The 26,777-nt window shown below is 39.9% G+C and overlaps 1 protein-coding gene across 8 annotated transcripts in view; it reads left to right on the top strand.

The window, feature by feature from the left end:
* Nucleotides 1–201: 201 nt before the first annotated feature.
* myripb (myosin VIIA and Rab interacting protein b) overlaps nt 202–26,777 on the top strand; it is a 96,190-nt gene continuing 69,614 nt past the window's right edge. For 3 of the 8 annotated variants that reach the window (XM_058376928.1, XM_058376927.1, XM_058376929.1), the window contains exons 1-2: nt 2,146–2,476; nt 14,254–14,432. In XM_058376928.1, the coding sequence (XP_058232911.1) occupies nt 14,323–14,432 (110 nt within the window). In that variant the 5' untranslated portion in view covers nt 2,146–2,476; nt 14,254–14,322. Of the gene's footprint in view, nt 339–2,145; nt 2,477–14,253; nt 14,433–26,777 lie in introns of those variants that run through there. The other 5 variants (XM_058376926.1, XM_058376925.1, XM_058376924.1 and 2 more) reach the window with 4 other exon arrangements.

Below are 26,777 nucleotides of genomic sequence, written 5' to 3'. Positions count from 1 at the left end.
TGAGAGGAACCAGACTCAACAGGGAACCTCATCCTTATTTGGGTGACACCAGAGAGTGTGATTATAAATTATTCTAAACACTAAAGAGTGTGATATGAACAATGTCTTTTCTGCAGTTATGTACAGTGTACAGTGTGATGTAGAATGTTAGTGTATGTATTAATTAAGAGGTTGTTGTCGTCCTTGAAGTCCACATAGGGTTGGCAGCGTTGCTTTGCTATACTTCAATCCTCATGAAGCAGAATCCAGCTGAAGTTGGTCCATCTCTGGATGCCTCAGGATCCTCACAGGGTTGGCCTCTGTCTACTGGAGCTAGCACAATCTCCAGATGCCTCAGGGTGGGTAGAAAAAGGAACAGGTGGAAAGGAATTAGCATAGCTGCTGTTCATAATATTAGCAGAACTAGATGATAATGTGCATTTAATCAGATGTACTGGAGTATGAGGTTATGGGATGAATTATGTGTATGCCAGGCTAAAGAGATATGTCTTTAATCTACTTTTAAACTGGGAGACTGTGTCTGAGCATCGAACACTGTCAGGAAGGCTATTCCAAAGTTTAGGAGCTAAATACGAAAACGCTCTACCCCCTTTTGTAGACTTTAATATTCTGGGAACTACCAGAAGTACAGAGTTTTGTGATCTTAAAGAGTGTGGTAGATTGTTGCATGTCAGAAGACTGGTTAGATACACGGGAGCTAAACCATTTAGAACCTTGTAAGTAGTGCTAGTTTGTAATCATTTCTAAACTTGACAGGTAGCCAATGCAGGGATGATAATATTGGGGTTATATGATCATATTTTCTTGATCTTGTAAGAACTCTGGCGGCTGCATTCTGAACTAACTGTAGCTTGTTTATTGAAGATGCCGGGACAACCACCTAGTAATGCACTACAATAGTCCTGTCTGGAGGTCATGAATGCATGAACTAGCTTTTCTGAATCAGCTACAGATAAAATGTTTCTAAGCTTGGCAATATTTCTAAGGTGGAAGAAGGCTGTTTTTGTAATATCAGAAATACAAAGGACAAGTTGCTGTCTAATATTACGCCCAGGTCTTTCACTGTTGAGCTAGTAGTAACAGTACATCCTTCTAAATGCAAGCTGAATTTTGAGAGCTTTTGTGTACTGGTTTTTGGACCAATAAGTAATATATGTCTTATCTGGATTTAGTAATAGAAAATCTTTGACACACTCAGTTACTATGGACAATTTACATATTTCATCTGGTTTTGATGAGATATATAACTGCATATCATCGGGATGCTGTTAGAGGTTGAACATCCATTATTTTGTTCCTGATACTATCAAGTCACCCTTGGGTTAGCCAATAGGTTTTTTCTCATCAGTATAGTAACAAAATATAATAAAATCAAGCATACAGCATGCCATCTGCATAGAGAATAAATGGCAGTAAAGTGGTCTGTACTTAAGAGTTTTGAGACTTTCAATGTTTCACTGACAGGAGGCCTGCTCAAAAATGTTGTTATTGTCATGTGGAAATGTCTGTGAACAAAAGCTCAGACATAAATTGTTAGATTAAACAAGAATTTGTACAAATCATGTGATAAATTTAAGCTGTCTAAAAACAAATTTTCCTCATGGCCTCAGGTCAGAGAACACAAAACATTCCAAGACTGTCCCAATTAACCTGGGCCATGAATGTTTATTTAGGATGTCTTGAAAAAAAAAAAAAGTAAATAATTTTAATAGTAAGTCACTCTGTTTATTTTGGAATATATTAATACAGTAATATTCTAACTATGTGAATGTATAATACATGTGCAGCATATTTATCAAAAATGGTATTTCCAAAGTTTTGAATACATTTAAATTGAATGATGACAAACTTATATCGACCATTTAATTATTTTGCGTCTTGCATGCCTTTTGTGTTTCTTATTGTTTGTTTTACAGATGAATCCTGAACGCACCATCCGTGTGTACAGTAACGTTTAGGTATGAAAAAGGAATGTTAATTTGTTTAGCATAACGTGCATAGTAACCAGATCAGGGTGCGGGATATCAGCACAATTTCTGGATAAATAAAAAATCAAAGAGCTCAGAATTAGTCTCAGGTTGTTTAAAGGGAGTGTCTCCCCAATGCCTGTCTACTGGACACGTAGACGTATGATGCACGACCTGTACTATACTGATAAAGTATACTTCTATATCGATTACCACGCGATTTGGGATCCGGCCAATCATTTATCGGTATTCATCATCAACACCCTCCATCCTGAGACAGAAGCATGTTTTAGCTTCCACCACAAAACGCGGAGCACACATTACTGACGAAAATCCCCGCAAATCGGCTTGCAGGCATTCGGTTCGCTGTTAAGTCCAACCGCGTGACGCCAGTCGCGGCGGCGTGGGAAAAACAGGTTGAAAGCAGCCGCACGAGACCAAAACACGTCCGGGAGACAGGAATTTTCTATCTGCAGACGTGTTTAGCATCCGGCCCCGGTTCATCCTGGGTAAGTTATTTAAGATGCTTCTGAAAAATGGGACTCCTAAGGATGATTGGTTGCTTGAATGAATTATGAACCGAAGTTTAGCGTGCAGATAATCGCTGATGTAAACCTCGATTGTGTGAGACAGAATTGTAGAACGTGGCACTAACTGGACACAAAAGGGGAAACGGACCGCATGCGCCGACAAATGCGGAACCACCAGTAGTGGTTATTTTGATTAACGGATTATAAACAGGTGTCAGAATAATCTGTATCCGTAGATATTTTGATTGTGTTAAAACTGACTGTATGGTTTGTGAAGGTGTGAAATCTATGCTTTGCACCGCTGAAATGTGAGGAAACCAGGATCACAGCCTAACGTATCCCAGGCAATGCAGGCAGGTGCGGTTACATTGCAGCATTAGGTTAATAGCTTGCATGATATTCTGCCTGTCAAATTAACATTTTTTTTCAGTTACTCTCCAAACCTGGATGTGTTAAATCGGTTGTAGACTAGACAGGCCAGTTCAGAATCCTTCCTGCATTTCATATTAGTCCCGTTACTATAGTTACCAGCTGGGTCATATGCACTGGAACATCATAGGTTAGAGATTTACTAATATTCTATCTGACAGTTATATCTTTAAATGTCAAACAACACAGAAGACATGTCACATGCATTTATGGAAAGCTAGGCGTGTCGCTGAGTCCATCTATAGTGAGGCAGCTCTGATCGAGCTTGACTTTGAATGCGAATTCCTGATTCCATATATGTATGTATGTGTGTGTGTATATATATATATATATATATATATATATATATATATATATATATATATATATATATATATATATATATATATATTCTGTATTGGTAATATATATAATATGGCTGCTTCAGGGTCCCTGGTTCAGTCCCAAATTCTGGTTAGGCCCAGGGGCTTAGAATGCATATGCTTCCAAATAAACATGCTTCCCAATACTTCCCAATATTTGTTCTTTTTTATTAATTTAATTTAAATTACTTAAATAAAAGAGAAAAGGAAAAAATAGGAAATAAAAAAAATTTAAAACAGCCCAGCTTTGCTATATATGCAGTGACATTACATATTTTCCCTCATCCATCAATGATCCCCAAAGCATTTATGATCATATGGTTGTTTGATTTAAACAAATTACCCAGTGCATTATACCAGTCCAAATTAATGCCCACTATAACTCTTTAAAACCTATATGCATCATTTATTGTGTCATTTTAACTTGCCACTGTAGTGCAGGTAAGGGAACATCTTTTGCAATCAAAACACCAAGTCACCTCTTCTCTGCATAACTGTAAATGGTATGACAAAAAGTGGGAAATAAGTATAAACAATGGAAGTGAAGGGGCAGTAGCACTGATTTGAGGATGTTTATACTGGATATCTTTATTTCGTTGGACCTTCGCATCACCTCAGAACGTTCAGATACCCTACAAAAGAGTAATATAAATAAAACTGGCCCAACTGTCTACAAAAGACGCCATGGCACAACGCCCAGTGTGAACAACCTTGTTGTTAATAATAATGACAATTATTAAAAGATAATTTAGCTAACATAACACAAGGCTATGTTTTTGCTAATTTGATATATTGATAGTTATGGCTAAATTGGAATTAATTAGATAGCAAAGCACAATTTATATGGATTGTGTAAATGATCAAATTAGAAGAGATGAGCAAGCATTCCTTTAGCAGTTAAAAAACTAATATTATTTACCAAATCTGTGCCAAGTAAATTTAATCCTTATTTAACTAAATTGAAATTCACATACTAGTTCTTAACAGAGTGATAAGTATTAGTCTGGTAGTCTCTTCATTCTTCAGTTACATTGTTGTATTATAAATTGTCATATGGCTGCAAGTCAAGGTTTTGATTGAAGAGGATGCTCAGAATATTTTCTCTAGCTGGTGTTAAATCAGACGTCATGTTTTAACTAATACAAATGATGTAAATGATAATGACATTCAGTACATAAGAAAACCTATTTTCAGATATATCAACTGTAATCTACCTCATTAGAAAATGATTCATCAGGAAGATTTTACTAGTTTGGCCTGCTGTCTTTTTGAATATCTCTCTATGTTTATGTGGATTTTCCCCAGGATTTCTGTTTTAATTCCACCTCCCAAAACATACTTATAGGAGGATTAGCTATATTGCCACCCCAGCCGGAAAAAATGGGAGAGTTGCGACAGGAAGGGCATCTGCCGTAAAAACTTGTGCCAAATCATGCATGGATCGAATGATCCGCTGCAAAAACAGTGGACCCTGCCATTGCGTGGGACTAACGCTAGGACAAAAAAAAAATGTATGTGTGCATGGCGTCTAAAGGGTTTGTCTCTGCCTCGTGCACAGTGTTCCCAGGGATAACATCCAGATGGCCCTGTCCAGAATAAGATGATTACTGAAGATATATTCCCACCTTTTTTTCTGCTTTGGTTTTTAAACATGTGTCTCAACAACTGCAAATTCTAACATTCACTCCATCAACATCTATGCGGCAGTGGATTCTCAAATGTTTTCACACTTCCTTGTCTGAAGATTCTATGACAAAAAGGTGTTGGGGGTTAAATATTTAAAAATTAGCCATTAGTAACAACATAATTGTTGATCTTTGGTTAAGCAGGTATTGCTGTAATGATATTTACAGCAATAAACAACCTATCTGGAATTCTCAGTTGTTTGTAGGATTTAATGCAGTTTAGTCAGTGTACTTGAAAAATGCCATCTGGTTTCAAATAATTTATTGCATGGTTGATGTTCTCCTTACAGAAGAGCTGATATGTAGAGCCAGTCAGTGTGATTTGATTCTTTCACTTTCAGACTATCTTTCTGTGAAAATTTATGTTTTGTCAAGATCTTCCTTGCACCATGAATGCACTGAGATACTGAAAACTTTGTCATCTGTCATCTGGCCTCTTTGCTTAGCCTTAGATATGCATTTGTGATGGCTTTATTTGAACTTTATTTGAGTTTATTTGAACATACTACAGTACATGGACAACAATTTCTAGACATAAACCTGTCTTTGAAATCCAAGGTATGTGTGTGTTGGCTAACAGAATTGTGCAGGTAGGAACAGTGCAACATGATTGGTGGTCATCAACTGAAGCTTAAAAGAAGCCTTTTATCTTATAGCCATTCTCTATTTCATTCCATATGCTAAATGAAAAATCACCCCTGCCCTTTTGCACTTTCAATGTCATATAAAAAGCCTTTCTGTGCAATCTGTCAAACATAATGTTCTGTAGATTTCTGAATTCATCCTGTTGCTACCATCATTTGCAGCCATGCAAGCCCAAGCCATGCCTCTACCTAACTGTGCTTGACTGATGGGCTTGGGTGTTTTGCATCAATTGTTTCTTTACAGTTTTCACTTTGGTAGAGTTTAGTCTTTGTTCCAGAGCTTTTGTGGCTCATTTCTTTTTTTTCTTTTTCCTTTTTTTTTGGCATATTCCTAACTGGCCTTCCTAATCGTATTGCTCATGAGTGATTTGCGTCTTGTGGTGTGACCTCTATATTTTTCCTCTCAAAGGAAAATTCTTTGAATGGTGGATTATGATATCTTTCTGCCTGCCTTGTGTAGGTTGTTGGTGATCTCACTGACTGTTGTATTTGGGTTTTTCTTCACAACCCTTACTGTTCTGTTTGTCATCAAGTGCTGAAATTCTGATTTACACTCTTATATAAATCAAAAGAATTGGCTTTGCTGTTCCAATACTTTCAGAGGGGACTGTATATTGACCCTTATCAGTCTGCTTCTCCAGCCTGTGTGCTAATATGTAAACAAATCAAGTCAGCACTTCACTAAGCAATAGACACCAGCCTATGGCTAAGCACTGCAAAATGATGCACTGTGCACCGTTCAGTGCTATGCCTGCTACATTAGATAATCTGCTAATACATAGCAAAGGGCAGGGTGTGGGTTTCCATCTGTTTACCTGTTTGTCATTTGAGGAGCTTTTCTGCCCAGCTTTTACTCCACATTACCCAACCCTCTACTGTCTACTGTAGCTAAGCACTGTGAGCATGGCCAAGTTGTTTACCTTGCTGTACCAGTGGAACACTATAAAAAAAACTGGTGGCTACACATTGCTAGGATGCTTTAGCATCCCTTTCCCCTAACATAACATAAACTGATCTCAGTTCATGTAATGAAATGAACCATGCTCCAAGATGAACAATCCTGAAGCTGTCACTGTCTGAGCACTATGGAAGCTGATGACCTGCATAAAGTGCTTACTGCCTTTTTATAGAGATGATGCCTGTTTTGGGCATTCCCTGTGTTGGATCTAGACTCTAATCTGACATAAACACTGCAGACTAAACAAATTGCTAGTTGTAAAAGCCTACAACCAGCAATGAATTATAAGCATAATAATAAGCCAAGAGAGACATGAGTCATTTTCTAGGCATATGGACAGCCTGGCTCAGCTGAAATTGGTGTTGAACTGGAGCTCATATTTATCAGCAGTGGATATGTTTAATTCCTGTGTCTTGTCTATGGAATTTCTAAAGGTGCCACATCTTAAGTTGCCACTGAGGGGTTTTCCCTTGCTGATATTGTTTGTAAACCTAAGATTAAAACCACATATAAAATGATATTATCAAATTCAAATGAACATTGTGTTACATTTTAGGCTACAAATGTTAAAATTGAGTCATTTATTTTTGTAAATTATGAATAAGGCACATTATGCAACCTGATCAGCTATATCAGAATGTGCACCCCTAAAGAAATGAGTACATCAGCAAAAACAGTAATTTTTTAAGGTCATTCAGCTTAGCTAGCAGATCTGTTCCAACCATTAGTGTTTTGTTGAGCTTTGTGCAGTCACACAGTATTTCACTGCAGTATTTCTGAGACAGACGGCATTTTTGATGTTGATCCCAATATAAGTTGGGATTGTGGCTGATGTAAAATATAATTACAGTAGTGCCCCGTCTTACGTTGTTTCGACTAATTTCGATTCCGACTTTGTCGCTCATCCTTAAATATTAAACTGAAAAATTAAATCCAATTTACGGAGCTTTACACAACCTTACATCGGTATAAACGCCGCATCAGCATCACCCAGATCGTCATCATCTTCATCCCCCTCTAATACACTCCCCCTCGCCACTTCCAACTCAACCTTTTTCGTGTACACCAAGCAGAACAGATGCCAAGTTTAAGGTAAAGTGACCATTGTTAATGTTTTTTTAATGCATTTTTTAATAAATACTATGTGCTGTAAGCTAAGTCTTTAATACACTGTACAGTATAGCTTTTATACAGTACTGTACAGTATTTTTGATTTCGTATTTCTATTTATTCATGTACATCTAATTACATGTGGATTGTATACGAACACTTACATTTAAGGGAACAATAACAGTTTTAGGGGATTATAGGTACATTTGGGCAGGTTGTAAGTACCTGGTCATCTATTGTGTCATAGTGTCATTATAAGGAACATATATAGCACTTTATAGGGGCATTTCTGACTTACGGCGAAAATCGACTTACCTCTCTCTTGGAACCAATTAATGCTGTAGGGCGGGGTATCACTGTATAGTGTAATTTTAACTGTACTGTGCAAGGAACCAGCATTGTATCTGCCTTAACATTGTATAAAAGATGTGCTAGCTGATTAAATTGTTAGCCTCAATAATTAATAGAACTGTAGGAATTGAAACTGGTCACAAGCCATTTTCTGTGTCCACCATGTTTGAGAGCTTACACTACACTTTGAAATAACCTGTACAGTGTGCAAACCTGAGGCAATTTTTAAGAGACAAAATATGAAAAATATAAAACTTTTCAAACAAAACTGACCATTCTTAATGAGCATTTTTGTGTCCCTCTCTGCACAGTGTCTTCAGAATTTAAGTTCCAAGCATCCACAGCTATCTAGATCTGAGTGATTTCAGGAGTTGTTTTGACCATTTCGCAATTTCCACCAATGACTGTACAGTATGTGTGAGCAGGGATGTAGCTTCGATTCTTGGGCCCTATGCAAAGTGTGTGGGGGCCCCTTTCCCATCATCTCATGATCCATGCTATAATCGGGGCTAGATGGATGCACAAAGGGACACAAAAATGCTCATTAAAAATGGTCAGTTTTGTTTGAAAAGTTTTATATTTTTCATATTTTGTCTCTTAAAAATTGCCTCAGGTTTGCATACTATACATGTTATTTCAAGGTGTAGAGTGAGATAAGAATGATAAACACTTGGAACATATTGTTTCTTTTATCAAATACAGTCTACCACACACGCTAGCAATCATGATGTTACACACAAAATAACATTGCCATGTTCTCACCTGCTCTCTTAGGAAATAAACTTGTGAGAAGTTGTTTCCCTTCATTTTGTTTTATTTTCCTCTTTTCCCTCTCTTTTCTTTTTGGTAGCCTGATTTCTGTTTTGAGGCAGGGCCCCTCACATGTCAGGGCCCTGTGCACTCAGTCACTGAACCCCCCCACCCCCACCCCCACAAACTCCCTAGTGTGTCAGTGGACACAGTTAAAGTAGATTAAAAATGAAGCCAAAATGAGTCTGCAGCCCTCTAGTGGCTGGCTGCAGTACAAATTTTAACCCCATCAATCCCCCAATAATCTTTGGGAATAGTTGACATATATATTCCTCAATATTTTCTGTTTGGTAATTGTAAAGTAATTTTGAGACAAATAGTTGGATATTGTTGTTGCTTCGGCCCCATGAATCTATACACACACACCCACAGACCTGTATCTCTGGACAGTTCTGTAGCAAAGCCATATATGTTTTCGGCTATAAACTCTGTCTTTACAGACAAACTTGTTGTCCTATATAACTAGCAATATAACTGTCAACTGGACTCTTTCTTGTTAGATCAAAACATTTCACTACTCATCCGAGCAGCTTCTTTAGTCTGAGAGAAGTTGTCAGGATTCCACATATTTGTATCTATGACATGGAGGCAGACACAGGCAGAGTAGAATCCATTCCATTCCGTTACATTGTCTGTACCGCTTATCCGATCTATCATCGGGTCATGGGGAGACTGTGACTATCTTAGGCATCAAGGCAGGATACACCCTGGATGGAGTGCCAACCCATCACAGGGCACACACACATTCATTCACTCACGCAATCACACACTACGGGATCGTGAACGGTGAACAGGATCGAGACTCAAACCCAGGACGCTGGAGGTGTGAGTCGAGCATGCTAACCACTAAGACATCATGTTGCCAGTAGAATCAATATGTGGTGTTATTTTAATTTGGAAGACACAGCAAAGAGTCAAAACAGAGTCGGTAATGGCAGGCACAGAATCCAAAACATGGAAGAAACAGTCAGCAAGGCAAACGAAACCAAAAACTTCTTCTTTCGGCTTTTCCCTTCAGGGGTCGCCACAGCAAATAATCTCCCTCCACCTATCCCTAACTTCTGCATCTTCAACACTTACACCCACTAGCTTCATATCCTTATTTATTACATCCATTTACCTCCTCTTTGGCCTTCCTCTTTGCCTCCTGCCTGGCAGCTCCATGTCCAACATTCTCCTACCAATATACTCATTCTGTCTCTAAACCATACAGTATGGCCGGTCTTACCACTGTCTTGTACACCTTCCCCTTGATTCTCACTGATATTTTTCCATTACACAGAACTTCCGACACCTTTCTCCACCCATTCCAACCTGCCTGCACTCGCTTCTTTACCTCTTTTCCACACTCTCCATTACTCTGGACTGTTGACCCCAAGTACTTAAACTCCTGTACCTTCTTCACCTCTTCACCCTGTTTTTCATCTTACTGTTCCACTTCCATCCCTTTCATTCACACACATGTACTCAGTCTTACTACGACTGAATTTCATTCCTCTTTTCTCTCCAGCACAAACCTTCACCTCTCCAGGTTTTTATTCACCTGCTCCCTGCTCTCACTACAGATCACAATGTCATCTGCAAACATCATTGTCCAAGGAGACTCCTGTCTGACCTCTTCTGACAACTGGTCCATCACCATAGCAAACAGGAAGGGGCTCAGAGCCAATCCCTGATGCAGTCCCACCTCCACTTTGAACTCCTCTGTCTGACCTACAGCACACCTCCCCACTGTCCTGCTCCTCTCATAGATGTCTTACTCTGACATACTTATCTGCTACTCCTGACTTCCTCATACAGTACCACAGCTCTTCTCTTGGCACCCTGTCATACGCTTTCTCCAAGTCTACAAACACACAGTGCAACTCTCTCTGACCATCCCTATACTTCTCCATCAAAGTTCTCAGAGCAAAAATTACTGCTGCTCACAAATTTCCACTACCTTCCTTAACCTAGCTTCCACTACTCTTTCCCATAGCTTCATTTTATGGCTCAACCTTCTGGCTCTCCCTATTAGTTATGCTGTCATAGCTAGTCTTGCCAGAGTCCCTGCCTGCACTTTACACATAATCTACATTGTCTTTAAACATTACATGATCAGAACCATACTTAATATCTTTCTCTTTCTCTCTCTGTCTTTCTCTGTCGAGCTATACACCCCACTCCTGAGCTCCCAGTGTTTGCCAGTTTCCAGTGTGACCTACCCCTGGTTGGAGTCTTGTCGCTTGGTGGTGCTCACTGATGCTGCAGATGGATCTGTGTGGACAGCCTGTGACCCAGGAGACAGCCATGGACAGAGCCACTTAGGGACTTTCACACCATCACAGATCTGCTACCTTGTGACAGCAAGGAATTAGTGTCTATAATGAACTCAGAAATTACAGACCTATTAGTTCCTCATGAGCCATTGATTGCTGTTGTAGAAAGGACATTAATCAGTTACAGTTACATTTTTTACTGTCCAGTGTCATCCAAATAAGGATGGGTTCCCTTCTGAGCCTGGTTCCGCTCAAGGTTTCTTCCTTAGATCATTTCAGGAAGTTTTTCCTTGCTACCGTCACCACAAACTTGCTCATTAGGGATAAAATAAAATAGGGATAAAATAGTTTAATAATTTAATTTAATAATTTATTTTTATTTTTAGTTATTTAGTTCTTTTTTTCCTTTCCTTTTTTTCTCTTCTTTTGTAAAGCTGCTTTGAGACAATGTCCGTTGTAAAAGGCGCTATACAAATAAATTGAACTGAATTGAAAAATTATCCCTCTATAGTTGCTGCAACTCTGCACGTCACCCTTATTCTTAAAGATCGGCACTAATACACTTCTCCATTCATCAGGCATCTTCTCACTCTCTAAAACCCTGTTAAACAAACGAGTTAAAAATTCCACTGCTGCCTCTCCTAGACACTTCCAGACCTCCACCGGGATGTCGTCAGGACCAACTGCCTTTCCACTTTTCATCCTTTTCAAAGCCTTCCTGACTTCATCCTTTCTAATCTTATCTACTTTCTGTTCCGCAGAGTTCACCCCTTCTATTCTCTTTTCCCTCTCATTTTCCTCATTCATCAGCTCTTTAAAGTACTCCTTCCATCTCCTCTGTACACTCTCCTCACTCATGAGCACCTTTCCATCTCTATCCTTAATAACTCTAACTTGCTGCACATCCTTCCCATCTTGATCCCTCTGCATAGCTAACCTGTACAAGTCCTTCTCTCCTTCTCTATTGTCTAACCTAATGTACAACTCGTCATATTCCTTCTGCTTGGCCTTAGACACCTCCCTCTTGACTCTGCACTATAACTCCTTGTATTCCTGTCTATTCTCTTCAGTCCTGTCCATGTCCCACTTCTTCTTGGCTAACCTCTTCCTTTGAATACTATCCTGAACTTCCTCATTCCACCACCAAGTCTCCTTATAGTCTTTCCTCCTTCCAGATGACACACCCAGCACCTTTCTTCCTCTCTCCCTGATCACTTCTGTTGTAGTTTCCCAGTCATCTGGCAGCACTACCTGACCACCCAGAGCCTGCCTCAACTTCTGCCTAAATTCCTCACAACATTCCTCCTTTTTCAGCTTCCACCACTTGGTTTTCTTCTCTATCTCTATCTTTGACCTCTTCTTCTTACAGACCATCAAAGTCATCCTGCACACCACTATCCTATGCTGTCTGGCTACACTCTCTCCCACTACGTCTTTACAGTCACTAATCTCTTTCAGATTGCCTCTTCTACATAGGATGTAGTCTACCTGTGTGCTCTTACCTCCACTCTTGTAAGTCACTCTATGCTCCTCCCTCTTCTGAAAATAAGTGTTAACCACAGCCATGTCCATCCTCTTAGCAAAGTGCACTACCATCTGTCCTTCAAGGTTCCTTTCCTTAATCTTAAACTTGCCCATCACCTCCTCATCACCTGTGTCCCCCTCACCAACATGTCCATTAAAATCTGCTCCTATCACCACTCTCACCCGTGGGAATACTCTCTATCACCTCATCTAATTCACTCCAAAATTCAAGATTCAAAGAACTTTATTAATCCTTTGAAATTCCTTTGCCATGTTACAGTTGCACTAATGAAAATAAAAATATAAGAGAGAAAGAAAGAAATATATACACTGATTCATAAACTGTAAAATAAATAAATACAAATACTGTACAAATACTAGTGTAGAGCTGTAATATTGCACACAAGGATTGTAAACTGTTGATAATTTGTTGATAATGTTATAGTTGATAATGTTATATCTGTTGATAATGGTATAGTTGTATTGTACATGATAGAAAAAATGGTGAAATTGTAATGTGCATGAAAGGTCTATAATTATTATAGCACGCATTATTATGTATTGCGCATGAAATTGCACATAAAAATGTCCCAACACTTAAAGGGTGGAATTGTACAGTTTATGTCACAGTACATGTTGGCATTCATGGTTCCCTCAATGAACTGTAGCTCCCCAGTGCCGGCAGCACTCATGCAGGCCCAGACCATGACACTCCCACCACCATGCTTGACTGTAGGCAAGACACACTTGTCTTTGTACTCCTCACCTGGTTGCCGCCACACACGCTTGACACCATCTGAACCAAATAAGTTTATCTTGGTCTCATCGGACCACAGGACATGGTTCCAGTAATCCATGTCCTTAGTCTGCTTGTCTTCAGCAAACTGAAAGCGGGCTTTCTTATGCATCATCTTTAGTAGAGGCTTCCTTCTGGGACGACAGCCATGCAGACCAATTTGATGCAGTGTGCGGCGTATGGTCTGAGCACTGACAGGCTGACCCCCCACCCCTTCAACCTCAGCAGCAATGCTGGCAGCACTCATATGTCTATTTCCCAAAGACAACCTCTGGATATGACGCTGAGCAACTTCTTTAGTCGACCATGACGAGGCCTGTCCTGAGTGGAACTTGTCCTGTAAAACCGCTGTATGGTCTTGTCCACCGTGCTGCAGCTCAGTTTCAGGGTCTTGGCAATCTTCTTATAGCCTAGGCCATCTTTAGGTAGAGCAACAGTTCTCTTCAGAGAGTTATTTGCCATGAGGTGCCATGTTGAACTTCCAGTGACCAGTATGAGAGAGTGTGAGAGCGATAACACCAAATTTAACACACCTGCTCCCCATTCACACCTGAGACCTTGTAACACTAACGAGTCACATGACACAGGGGATGGGAGAGCAAATTTACACTGTTATATATGCTGTACACTCAATACTTTACATTGTAGCAGAGTGACATTTCTTCAGTGTTGTCACATGAAAAGATATAATAATAAGAATATTTACAAAAATGTGAGGGGTGTCACTTTTGTGAGATACTGTATCTACAAACTAATAATGTTAAAATATTCACTGAGCATTTGGAAATGCAAGTAAATATAAACTATATTTTTTCTTCTTTTTTTTAAGGAAGGCTTTTCTCCATTATTTACCCACTGATATTGGTGACTCTGCTTGACATTTGACCTGGCTACAGTGATGGGACGAAAACTGGACCTTTCAGGACTGACAGAAGATGAGGCACAGCATGTGCTCAAAGTGGTACGGAGAGATATAAAACTACGGAAAAAAGAGGAGGATCGCCTCAGGTAAGTGTTTGTTTGTTTATTTGAGATCTGTGTATTCTGTATATTCTGTGAATTGTGTATGTTGGTGAAACAAAATAATTTTACATTTTTCCAAGGGTGACACTTTTCTCATGGTGAGATAGAGAGTCAAAATCACCTTTCTGTGACCATTTTATAGTGACATTTCTGTAACCAGTTCACCAGCTTCTGCTGAAACTTAAATTATGTCCAAAATAGAAGGCAGGGATTTGCCATTTTTCTGTCTCATATCAGTTACATTACAAGGTATATCAAGATACATGTAAAAAATGAATTGAGATGGGCTTTGAAGGCAGCATACATCACTCCATTGCCTGGATACTGACATAGATCAAGAAGAAAAAATGTAAGTAATAATTACCAATTATATATTAGTCTACATATTAGTTTCCATGGAGTTGTCTGACAGTTATTTTTTTATAGGCTGTATGACACAATGGATTATGTGATACAGTATGCAGGACAGCAACATATACATTTCAGAAACCATTATGCTTTGCAGAAATGTCATAGACATGACCAAATAAATTATGACTCATGAAAATACATACTTAGGCTGTATTTTCATGAGTCATAATTTATTTGGTCATGTCTGACATCTGTTCTGTTGTATATGGTTAAATCCCCCAGTTTTCGTTTCAGTTTCAGTTTCAGTCTAGAGCTTTTTATAATGGACATTGTCACAAACCAGCTTTACAGAAATATATAAATTCTGGATATAAATGTTATATGTAATAATGTATCCTGAATGAATCCCTATTGAGGTGATGGTGGTAAGGAAAAACTCCTAGAGATCAGGAAGTAACCCTAAGAGGATCTTATGAGACCTCATCAGATCAATTTTTGAGCATTAGATTAAGTTTTTAATTCATTATAGATTTAATTCAATTACGTTGTCAATTGCTCTGTGATGGAGAATTAAGTGCAAAACTGGTGATAGTCCTAAGGCTATCCAAGGCTATGGCCATCTTTATTTCTCTGTGGTACAGTAATCTCATGGTGATCTTTAGACTTTCCATGTGGGGCCATACTCATTAGCAATGAGTGATTTTCAGGTGAAAAGAACTCCAAACAAATGTAGGGAAGGGCCTGGCATGTCCAGAGAGCATAAGGGATCACTAATACCACAGGTTAAGCATGTGTGGCTTGAATTAGAGAGATAGAAAGGAGGTTTTGAACATAATTTTTTAAAAGTAGCAGGTATACTTTTGCCATGTAATGGTTAAGGACAATGTACACTATGTGCAGAGTGAAAGGGACATTATGGTTTTGTAATAGTTATTGTTACAGCATAACTAAATGGGAAAGCCAGAAGGTATCACAGACTTGGTGTCCTCAAGTAGTCAAGTGCGCATGCGCAAGAGTGCAGCAGCCCGTTTCAGTTGCTCTCCTTAATTTACCTTTAATTTATCTTTTTTTCCATCCTTCTTTTTAACTTTTTTTTGTAACTAGTAATAAGCTCTTCCCTCTCAAACCATGCGACTTGAGAGAGATTTTATTGTTATTTTCACCTCTGGACTTCTGTTTTCAACTCTCCGAGTGACCGGTGCGCAGCAACACGATGCCGGCTTTGTTTATACCAGAGATATGCTGATCGCTACTTTGTATCAGACCTTAAACATTTTAGACGAGATATGGAGGAGGACAGTGAGAGGATGCAGAAGCGGAAGAAATCGAGAAAAGGAAAGAATGAGCAGAACAGAGCAGCGCACAAAGAGAAAGTGAGGAGATATAAACTGTATCTCCCGTCTCTCATTATGGGGAGCGTAAGATCACTGGACAACAAGTTGGAAGAGCTGACAGCTTTAGTACGGAGGGAGAAAATCTTTTGTGAATGCAGTTTGATGTGTTACATTGAGACTTGGCTACATGATGGCATACCTGATTCCAGCATTAATATTGACGGCTTCAGTGCAGTGCGGGCAGATCGGAGACAAGAGGAGTGCGGTAAGAGGAAAGGAGGAGGACTGGCTGTTTATATTAGTAATATGTAGTGCCACCCGGATCATGTGTCTGTGAAAGAGCGTGTCTGCAGCCCTGATATTGGACTTGTGGCTGTGCGGCTTCCTCCATACTATATGCCCAGAGAGTTTTCTCATACCATTTTAGTTGCTGTTTATATTCCGCCATCCACGAATGCTGCGCGCTCATGTGACCTCATACACTCATGCACTGCCAGACTTCAGACTCGACACCCTGACTCCCTGTATCTCATCTCTGGTGACTTCAATCATGCATCCCTCACGAAGACATTTCCCACATTCATGCAGTATGTTGATTGCCACACCAGAGGTGACAGGACCCTAGACTTGATGTATTCAAATGTTAAAAGGGCCTATGGCTCTTCAGCCCTCCTCCCTTTAGGAAGGTCAGACCATAACCTGATTCATCTTCTGCCAGAATACACGCCACTGGTTAAGCGGCAACCTGTGAGGAAATGGTCTGATGAAGCCAACACTGCCCTGCAGGAGTGCTTTGAGGCTACAAAGTGGGAGGTACTCTGTGAGCCACATGGTGAGGACATTGACAAACTGACAGACTGCATCACGGAATATCAATTTCTGTGTCGAAATCTGCATGCCTCTAAAAACCATCCACTGCTTCCCCAACAACAAACCCTGGATCACCAAAGACATTAAAGCCACACTCAATGATAAAAAGAGGGCTTTAGGAGTTCCACTTCCTAAGACCGAGGACATTTACAGGAAGCGTTGTCTTACCAGAGCACGCAAAATCATAAAGGATTTTTATCACCCTGCCAACAGACTCTTTGCCCTCCTGCCTTCTGGGAGGCGCTACAGGAGCCTCCGGACTAGGTTTAGGAACAGCTTTTTCCCCACAGCTGTTTCTTTGCTGAACTCTGCCTCCACCCGATCACACACACATTGACTGAGCACATTATTATCAGTATATATGTATATAACCTATATCAGTATATAGTGTATATAACCTTTTTCTGTATATAACCCTTTCTGTGTACAGTTTACATATACAAATTATTTACCTTAGTATACAATATCTTCCTCATTGCACACATCTAAATCATTGCACTCATTGTACATAACTCCTCTGTATACTGCTAACATATTTAATTATTATCATGGTATACAATACCTTCTTTATTGCACCACTACAATCATTTGCTCATTTGCACTCATTGCATTTACTATAATCATTGCTCATTTGCACTCATTACATTTACTCATTGCATTTACCTCCCACTGTATACTGTTTATATACTGTTATATATGCAAATTATTTATATATTTTTGTATATTGTTTATATATGCAAATTATTTATTGTTATATACTTATTATATATGCTACTTATTTGCACTGCGAAATGCACTTCTGGTTAGATGCTAACTGTATTTCATTGCCTTGTACCCATATGTGCAGTGACAATAAAGTTGAATCTAATCTAATCTAATCTAATCTAATCTAATCTAATCTAATCTAATTAGATTAAGTCTGGAGACAGAGAGGAAGTTAAAAGGGCTCAAAGACTGCTGTCTGTCAAAATAAGGGAGGGAAAAGAGATGTACAGGAGGAAACTGGAAAAGTCTGCAGCATAAAAACATGAGGGAGGTGTGGAGAGGCATGAGGACAATCACTGGCTACAAGACCAGCAGCCAGGTGACTGAGAGTAATATTGATTATGCAAATGAGCTTAATCTATTCTTCAGTAGATTTGATGTCAAGCCTCAGATGCAACCATCCCTCTGCCTCATTACATGTTCACCAGTTCATCCCCCTCAGGTAGTGGCTACTATTCCAGATTCCTCTGGAACCATCACCATCTCAGTGGATCAAGTGAGAAGGGAACTAAGCAGGCTTCAGCCCTCAAAGGCTGCGGGCCCAGATAGAATCAGTACGAGAATACTGAAAGCCTGTGCCTTGCAACTTTGTGGAGTACTCCAGAACATCTTCAACTTAAGCCTGCATCTGGGGAGGTTCCCGGTTCTATGGAAAACATTATGCCTAGTACCGGTACCAAAGGTAGCACGGCCCTGTGCCCCTAATGATTACAGGCCTGTAGTGCTGACCTCTCATTTGATGAAAGATTTTGAGAGACTGATCCTCAGTTCCATGCAACCCCCCATCAAACCCTTCCTTGATCCCCTAAAATTTGCCAACCAGCCTCAACTCGGAGTGAACGATGCCATTATACATCTGCTTCACCACACGTATACCCACACCTATAGAGAAATTGGGGAACTCTGTGAGGTTTATGTTTTTCGACTTCTCAAGTGCCTTTAACACCATCAGGCCCACCCTACTTGGAGAGAAATTGAAGAACATGAATGTGTACACTCATCTGGTTTCATGGATTATGGACTACCTCACCAGACGTCCCCAGTACATCTGAATACAGAACTGTGTGTCCGACACTGTGATCTGCAGCACTTGTGCTCCTCATGGAAAAGTTTAGGCACAACCCGGAATCCTGCCACCTTCAGAAATTCTCTGATGACACTGAGATTGTCGGATGTATCCAGGGAGGTAATACCTTAGAGTATCAGACAGCAGAGAACTCAACCACCTGCAGCTCAATGTTGGGAAAACAAAGCTCAACAGCACTCTACAAGAAAGGACAGAGTAGGTTGTATTTTCTGAGAAGGCTCAGGTCCTCCAACATCTGCAACACCATACTGTGGATGTTCAACGAGTCTGTGGTGTCTAGTGTCATTTTCTATGCAGCAGTCTGTTGGGGAAGTAACATGAAGGTGGCAGAGAGAAATAAGCTGGATAAACTAATCAGGAGGGCTGGCTCTGTACTTGGCATGGAGCTGGACCCAGTTCACGTTGTTGTTGAGAAAAGAATGCTGACAAAACTCCATTCAATCCTGGACAACCCTTCTCATCCACTACACAGAGTGCTGGTTGATCAGAAGTGCACAGTTAGCCAGAGACTGATCACTGCCAAGTGTAGCACTGAGTGCTTTAGATCTTTCATCTGTGTGGCAATAAAACTGCACAATTCCTCCCTTTAAGGGTTGGGACATAATGGGTGCTATAGTAATTATAGACCTTTCATGTACATTACAATTTCACCATTATCTATCATGTACAACTTTACCATTATCACTTCTTAAATTATCACCAATTTACAATCCTTGTGTGCAATATTACAGATCTACACTAGTATTTGTACAGTATTTTTACAGTATTTGTATTTATTTATTCTATTTTACAGTTTATAAAACAGTGTATATATTTCTTTCTTTCTCTCTTATATTTTTATTTTCATTAGAGCAGCTGTAACATGGCAAAGGAATTTCCCCATGGGATTATTAAAGTTCTTTGAATCTTGAATCTCAAGCTCTCAAACAATGTGCAGTAGCTGATATGAATCTGCATAGCACAATACATATTACGACTAAGATACCTTATTACTAAATTAAATAAAGTAATGAATAAACAGATGTGGGGTTTTACACAGTTACTGACGTTTTGATGAGTCCATTATGAAGTGTTTGGGCTTTGTACAGGTTTATCAGAACAGAACAGAAAGAATGTCCAGGCCAAAATCAAATGATAGGCAAGGTCATACAAATAATTTCAATTGTGTCAAAACAAATGGTATCACACTGTCAGCCCAGAACAGAGTGTGCCAAGAAATATTCAAAATATAACAGCTTCAGATTGTGGAAATGTGACTTTTTGTTCTGTAGTAAATCTCAATGTTAGTATTAGATGAAGAGCATGACCACCATTATTAGTGTCTCCTATTTTGTTCTGATTAAACCCTAGTGAATCTAGAATGTACACAACCATCATTCCCAGCAGGTTTTCTGGATTAACAAACTGATTAATAAAATCTGTAACAATTAATGCCTTGTCTAAAGAAGTAACGAGGTGTGAGATGAAATCTGCAAATTCATGAAGAAATTTGGAATATGGCCTTGGGGGTCTGTAAATAATTAGTGGAGTCAATTTGGTAGATTTATTTTTTGTGGCTACATATGTTAGTATAAAGAACTTCATATGCATTGACTTTATGTGCAGGTTGTTATGTGGCACCTACTTTATCATTTTCACTAACGTATGTAACTGAATCTGGATTATACAGTCAATATGGTGAAACCTGAGTGGTCAGGTTAATTCAGCATGGCCCTGACTTTGGCTCTGGATTGATTAACTAGGCCTGTTCTAAAACTATGAGCTATGCCACAAGAAATGAAAGCAGAACGTTCCTGAGTAGAATAAGATAAATAATAAAAAATAGAAAAAATGTGCATATATGAAAATCTATATACTGTAAATACAGGAGAAAAATAAAATAACAATAATAATTTCACAAACGGACAAACAATTGCACTAGGTTGTTGCACAACTTAAATTGCTGTTATTGTACTGTTGTTATTGCACAGAATTTTAATTATTGTAATTGCACAGTTTTAAAAAATATCACACGCAACAGTGTGTATTATGATGACAGGTTATTTTACAGTTATAACACAGTATAAAAATCAGTACTAACAATGTGTATATTGGCAACTAGTTCATTGGGAGCAGCTCTAATTGTGAAGTAGGGAGAATAATAGCAGTAGGGAGAAAAGAACTGTATCTATCTGTACCTGTGTCTCTCACTGAAGGAGCTGCTCAGAGATGTAACTGTGTCATACAGAGGGTGCGAGTCGTTCTCCAGCAAGGATGATAGCTTAGCTACCATCCTCCTTTCTCCCACCTCCCGTATTGTGTCCAGGGGCATCCCCAGGACTGAGCTGGCCTTCCTGATTAGCTTGTCCAGTCTCTTCCTGTCTGCAGTAGAGATGCTCCTGCACCAGCAGACCACTCCATAGAAGATGGCTGAGGCCACCACAGAGTCAAAAAAGGTCTTCAGTAGTGCTCCCTGCACTCCAAAAGACCTTAGTCTCCTCAGCAGAAAGAGCCTGCCCTGTCCTTTCTTGTAGATTGTATCTGTGTTATCTGCCCAGTCCAGTTTGGTTTTCAAAGGAACACCCAGGTATTTATAGGAATCCACTCACTCAGTGTCCTGTCCTCGAATGTTCACTGGTGCTAGGGTAATCGAAAATCCACCACCAACTCTTTTTCCTGCATTTATCTGGAGGCAGTTCTGTTGGTACCTATCCATAAAGTCCTGGATTAGTTCTCTGTACTCTTTGTCATTGTCATCTGTGATCAGGCTGACGATGGCAGAGTTGTCAGAGAACTTCTGCAGGTGACAGGATGCTGAGCTGAACATGAAGTCTGCAGTGTAGACAGCGAAGAGGAACGGGGCCAGGAATGTTCCCGTGTTGCAGACAACCACGTCAGACACACATTCGCGAGCCCTCACATACTGTGTTTGGTTTGTGAGGTAATACAGTGTCCAGGTAGACAGACGATGGTCCACACCCATGTATCCTTCAGAAGCGCAGGTTTGATGGTTTTTAATGCACAAGAGAAGTCAAAAAATATGACTCTCATTATGCTCCCAGCCTTCTACAGGTGTGAAAGAGCCCTATTAAGGACGAAGATGGCAGCGTCTTCAACACCTCTGCCTGGTTGGTAGGCAAACTGAAGTGGGTCCATTGATAGGTTCGCCAGAGGTCAGAGATGAGTATAGTGGTCTATAATCCACACACCGCTGATGTTGTTCTGCTGCAGTTAATCCTTCATCTTCCTCCTGTAACATGATTTCCTTCCCTGATCTTCTTTTCCAGTTCTCTCTGTACAGTTTTTAGCTCCTCCTTATTTCCTGATTTAAAAACCCTCTTTTTCTCTTTAAGGAGAGCCTTTATATCAGGGTTGATCCATAGCTTGCTATTGGGAAAACACTGTACAGTCTTGGTGGGTACAGTATTCTCCACACAGAAATTGACATAATCCGTAATACAATCTGTTAAATTGTCAATATCCTCCCCATGTGGATTGCACAATTCCTCCCACACAGTTGTATCAAAACAGTCTTTCAAAGCCTCACTGGTCTCATCAGACCATGTCCTCACTCTGTGGGAGACAGCCAGTTGGCTACATACAAGGCGTTTGTAAACTGGCAGGAGATGAACCAGGTTGTGATCCGATCTTCCTCTTGAAGTTGGTATAAAATAAGTCCAGTATTTTATTGTCTCTGGTCTGGCATGATTAAAATCTCCAGAGATCTCCCAGGTCAGAGCCGCTAGCTCATCCATCTTTTTGGGTAGAGATCTCACGTTCCCCACGACTCACATTACCCAAGCTACATCACCACACTGCATTGAGATAGGGGCCAAAGTATATTAATTCATCACCTTTGTTAATTTACACTCATCTATAATGTTACTCTTAGTAACATCTGACTGATAAAGGCAAATACACTGCTGAAAAAATTGAAGGAACACTTTTTAATCAGAGTATAGCATCAAGTCAGTTAAATGCCTGGGATATTAATATGGTCAGTTAAGGCTTGGTCACACTACAAGACTTTAACCGTCGGCAGATCGCTTTGCTGTTTAGACTACATGACTTCACTGTATGTCTTTTTGTCCTTGTGGTGTTTGCACTACGCGACGCTTTGTAAATGATCCACAAGAGGGGGTCGCACACCACACGATCTGACAACAACTCTTGTCACTCAACGCCGTCCCCAAACCACATTTTGTCACGAAAACACATGCGACAGGTGGATCCGGAAATGATGCGAGACTTTCAGTAGAGGTTTGTTTTGAAAATGGACGTCGGCAGGAGTCTCGCTCTAAATAAATGTTAATTTATTAAAATAAATGTTGTGTCCACACTATTTTTGAAGCCATGTTGCTGCTGCTGCTTTTCTTCCGGTGACCTCAACTTGTTGACTTGCTCTCTCATTGGCTGGAGGTCATAGCTACAATTGACACCACGTGATGTCGAGTCGGCCGACCGTCCCAGATATTTAACATGCCAGATATCTGGATTTTGTCTGCGAGGTGTCACAGGCGCATCAGCGAGCCTCTTTGATGCGTCGTTGAGTAGTTCACACATAAAGATTGCCGAGCGCTGATCACCCGCTGATTTTCCCACGATCACAGCCCGATCTGTCGGTGAGCTCGTTAATTTGCCAATCAGGCTTAAAATCCTGTAGTGTGAACTAGGCTTTAAGTAGCAGAGGGGGTTGTTAATCAGTTTCAGCTGATTTGGTCTAAATGAAATTTACAGCAGGTGCACTAGATGGGCAACAATGAGACAGAGGTTGCACAGGCAGTCAATCTCCTCCAGGATGGCACATCAATACGTGCCATTGCCAGAAGGTTGCTGTGTCTCCCAGCACAGTCTGAAGAGTATTAAGGAGATTCCAGGAGACAGGCAATTACTCTAGGAGATCTGGACAACATTGTAGAGGGTCCTTAACCCATCAGCAGGACCGTTATTTGCTCCTTTGTGCAAAGAGCAGCTGGATGAGCAGTGCCGAGCAATACAAAATGAGAGCAGGTTCACCTTGAGCACATGTGACAGATGTGAAAGAGTCTGGAGAAGCCGTGGAGAACGCTGTGCTACGTTATGAAAAGCAGTGCTTCGTTTAATCCTGCGCATGGGTCTGATTTTCATGCAGTGTGGGCGCACACGGTTACCAAGGAGATCTGGGTTTGAGCCCCGCGGGGTGTGGGTGGCTCGGAAGTTACATACAGCTTGTTATAGGCCGAACACAAAATATACCTCATAGGGCATACGTGTGTATTCTACTTTTGTTGTAAGTAGGTTTCATTAGCAGCTGTACACCTCTTTTTCACTGAATCTTTGATTTTTTTCCCTTACGTTTCAACTTAATATGAGACCCCATCGTTGTGATATGCAAATTAGGACGTGCAGAATTATCACTTGACTTTCTGCACCCCTCCTGTCTCATTATCATACGAAAAAAATTTGTTTTATAAAAATTCAGTATTATTTTATTGGACAATAACAGTTTGGGGGATTTAATGTTATTGAACATGGCTCGAACAGTGTTTATTTAAACATACTTTACATTGATTTTGCTTTCTTTCTGCTTTGTGCAGGTCTATTTTGAGAACTTATATTACTTTAGTGGTGAGAGGTTATACGATGGATTTATTGAAGTTTTAGTCTGCAACTGCATGAATCCAAAGAGATACACTCTCTAAAATTGTAAAAGTTTGTCAGGCGGATTTATTTAATTTTTTGCTATGTTACTTTTTTCCTTACTCTGACCTGATAATATATACTGTGCAACCTCGGCATATGAATTTAAATACACGCTGAAGGCAACGTTGGTATCGTGGGTTGACACTTTCACTGACTGAAAAAAAATTCATAAAATTTGTAAACTTGCTTTGGTTGGCTTTGCTTGGCTTTCCACTGACGCAGACAAGTTTTGAATGTCTCCCAGGCTTACTTACAACTTCGCTGGTGTTCAGTTCGGTTCGGTTTGTTAGTATGCCGTAAATGATTCTTATACCGATGCTAATTTCTTGCAAAATTTCAATTGTTAAGGTGAAAATTCATAAGGAAGGGCATTTATATGCTGAGGTTCCACTGTATAAACTTATTTTGACACTTCTGCAGCAATATCATGTGTTACCCTTTTTCTGGAATTATTCAAATACATCTTGTAGTTGCTAAGATATACTCATTTTAAATTGGGCATGTCCTTTTTCAGCAACAGCCTAGTTTTGAAAAATTTTAAATTTCAGGTTTATCAGCCAGTGATTCACTGGGGACAACAAATCTGTTAAACAATGCTGTAGCTAAGGCAGCCAGACATTCCTCCCCAGAAACTATGCTACTATCACACTTGGTAACTCTCATATTCAGCTATACATCTCTGCACTAAGTCTGCAATTTTAGCACATTACATTTTTATAATTGCTGCAACATCACATTCCAATGATGTTATAATCGCCTGCTTTCACATGTCTACATACACTGATCAGGCATAACATTATCACCACCTGCCTAATATTGTGATGCTCCCGCTTTTGCTGCCAAAACCAGATCAGACCACACGGGCAAGCCTTCACTGGTCACCGGTTCACCACTGTTCCTTCCTTGGACCACTTTTGAAAGGTACTGACCACTGCAGGCTGGGAACACCCCACAAGAGCTGCAGTTTTGGAGATCTGATCCAGTTGCCTAGCCATCACAATTTGGCCCTTGTCAAACTCGCTCAAATCCTTACGCTTGTCCATTTTTCCTGCTTCTAACAACATCACCTTTGAAGACAAAATGTTTGTCTTGCAGCCTAATATTTCGCATCCACAGGTGCCATGATGAGGAGATAATCAGTGTTATTCACTTCACCTGTCAGTGGTCATAATGCTATGCCAGATCAGTGTATGTTTACTGTACAAAGAAACACCACACAGACTATATACTGGTCTGGACTTTTTCTTGTAGTGTATACAGCTCTGGAAAAATGAAGAGACCTGCAAAATGATCAATTTCTATTTTGAGTAAAATGAACATTTTTGTTTTATTCTCTGATCTATTGACAGCATGAACAGTTCTTCTAACAATTCTCAAATTCCAAATAAACATATTGGACATGTTATGTCATTTAGATCATTCCTTAGCAGAAAATGACATCTGGTCAGAATAATAAAAAACAATGCAGTGTTTTCAGAGCTCAAATAATGCAAGAAATTAAGCTCATATTCATTTTTAAACAACACAATACTAATGTGTTACTTTGGTTATTTGGTGGAATAACCATAATTTTCAATCACAGCTTTCATGTATCTTGGCATGCTCTTCACCAATCTTTCACATTGCTGTGGGGAGACATTATGCCTCTCCTGCTACAAAAATTCAAGCAGCTCAGCTTTGTTTTATGGCTTGTGACCATCCATCTTCCTTGTGATAACATTCCAGAGGTTCTCAGTGGGTTTCAGGTCAGGAGATTATATTGGGTATGACAGAGTCTTGATTTGGTGGTCCTCCAGCCACACCTTGATTGACCTGGCTGTGTGGCATGAAGCATAATACTTCTCAAAAAAAAAAAAACCCTCAAAGTTGGGGAACACTGTCAAAGCAGCAGGAAGTTTTTTTTAGGACAACCTTGTTCATGGCTTGATTCATATGCCCTCCACAAAGATGAATGTGTGTGATTCCAGCCTTTCTGAAGCACCCCGAGATCATCACCAATGCTATACCAAATTCACACAGTGGGTGCGAAACACTGTGACTTGTAGGCTTCTCCAGGTCTCCATCTAACCATTAGATGACCAGGTGTTAGGCAAAGCTGAAAATTGGACTTATCAAAAAAGATGATCTTACTCTAGTTCTCTTTGGTCTAATACTTATGGTCTTTTGCGAATCTCAGCCTGGCTCTTCTTTGCTTCTTCTTGATTAAGGGCTTTTTTCTAGCTTTGCATGAATTCAGCCCTGCCTCTAGGAGCCTTTTTCGAA

This window comes from Hemibagrus wyckioides, linkage group LG23 (assembly GCF_019097595.1).
Source record: "Hemibagrus wyckioides isolate EC202008001 linkage group LG23, SWU_Hwy_1.0, whole genome shotgun sequence".
Classification (NCBI taxonomy): domain Eukaryota; kingdom Metazoa; phylum Chordata; class Actinopteri; order Siluriformes; family Bagridae; genus Hemibagrus; species Hemibagrus wyckioides.
The sequence above is the reverse complement of the archived record's forward strand: the minus strand, read 5'-3'. Positions and strand labels throughout refer to the sequence as shown.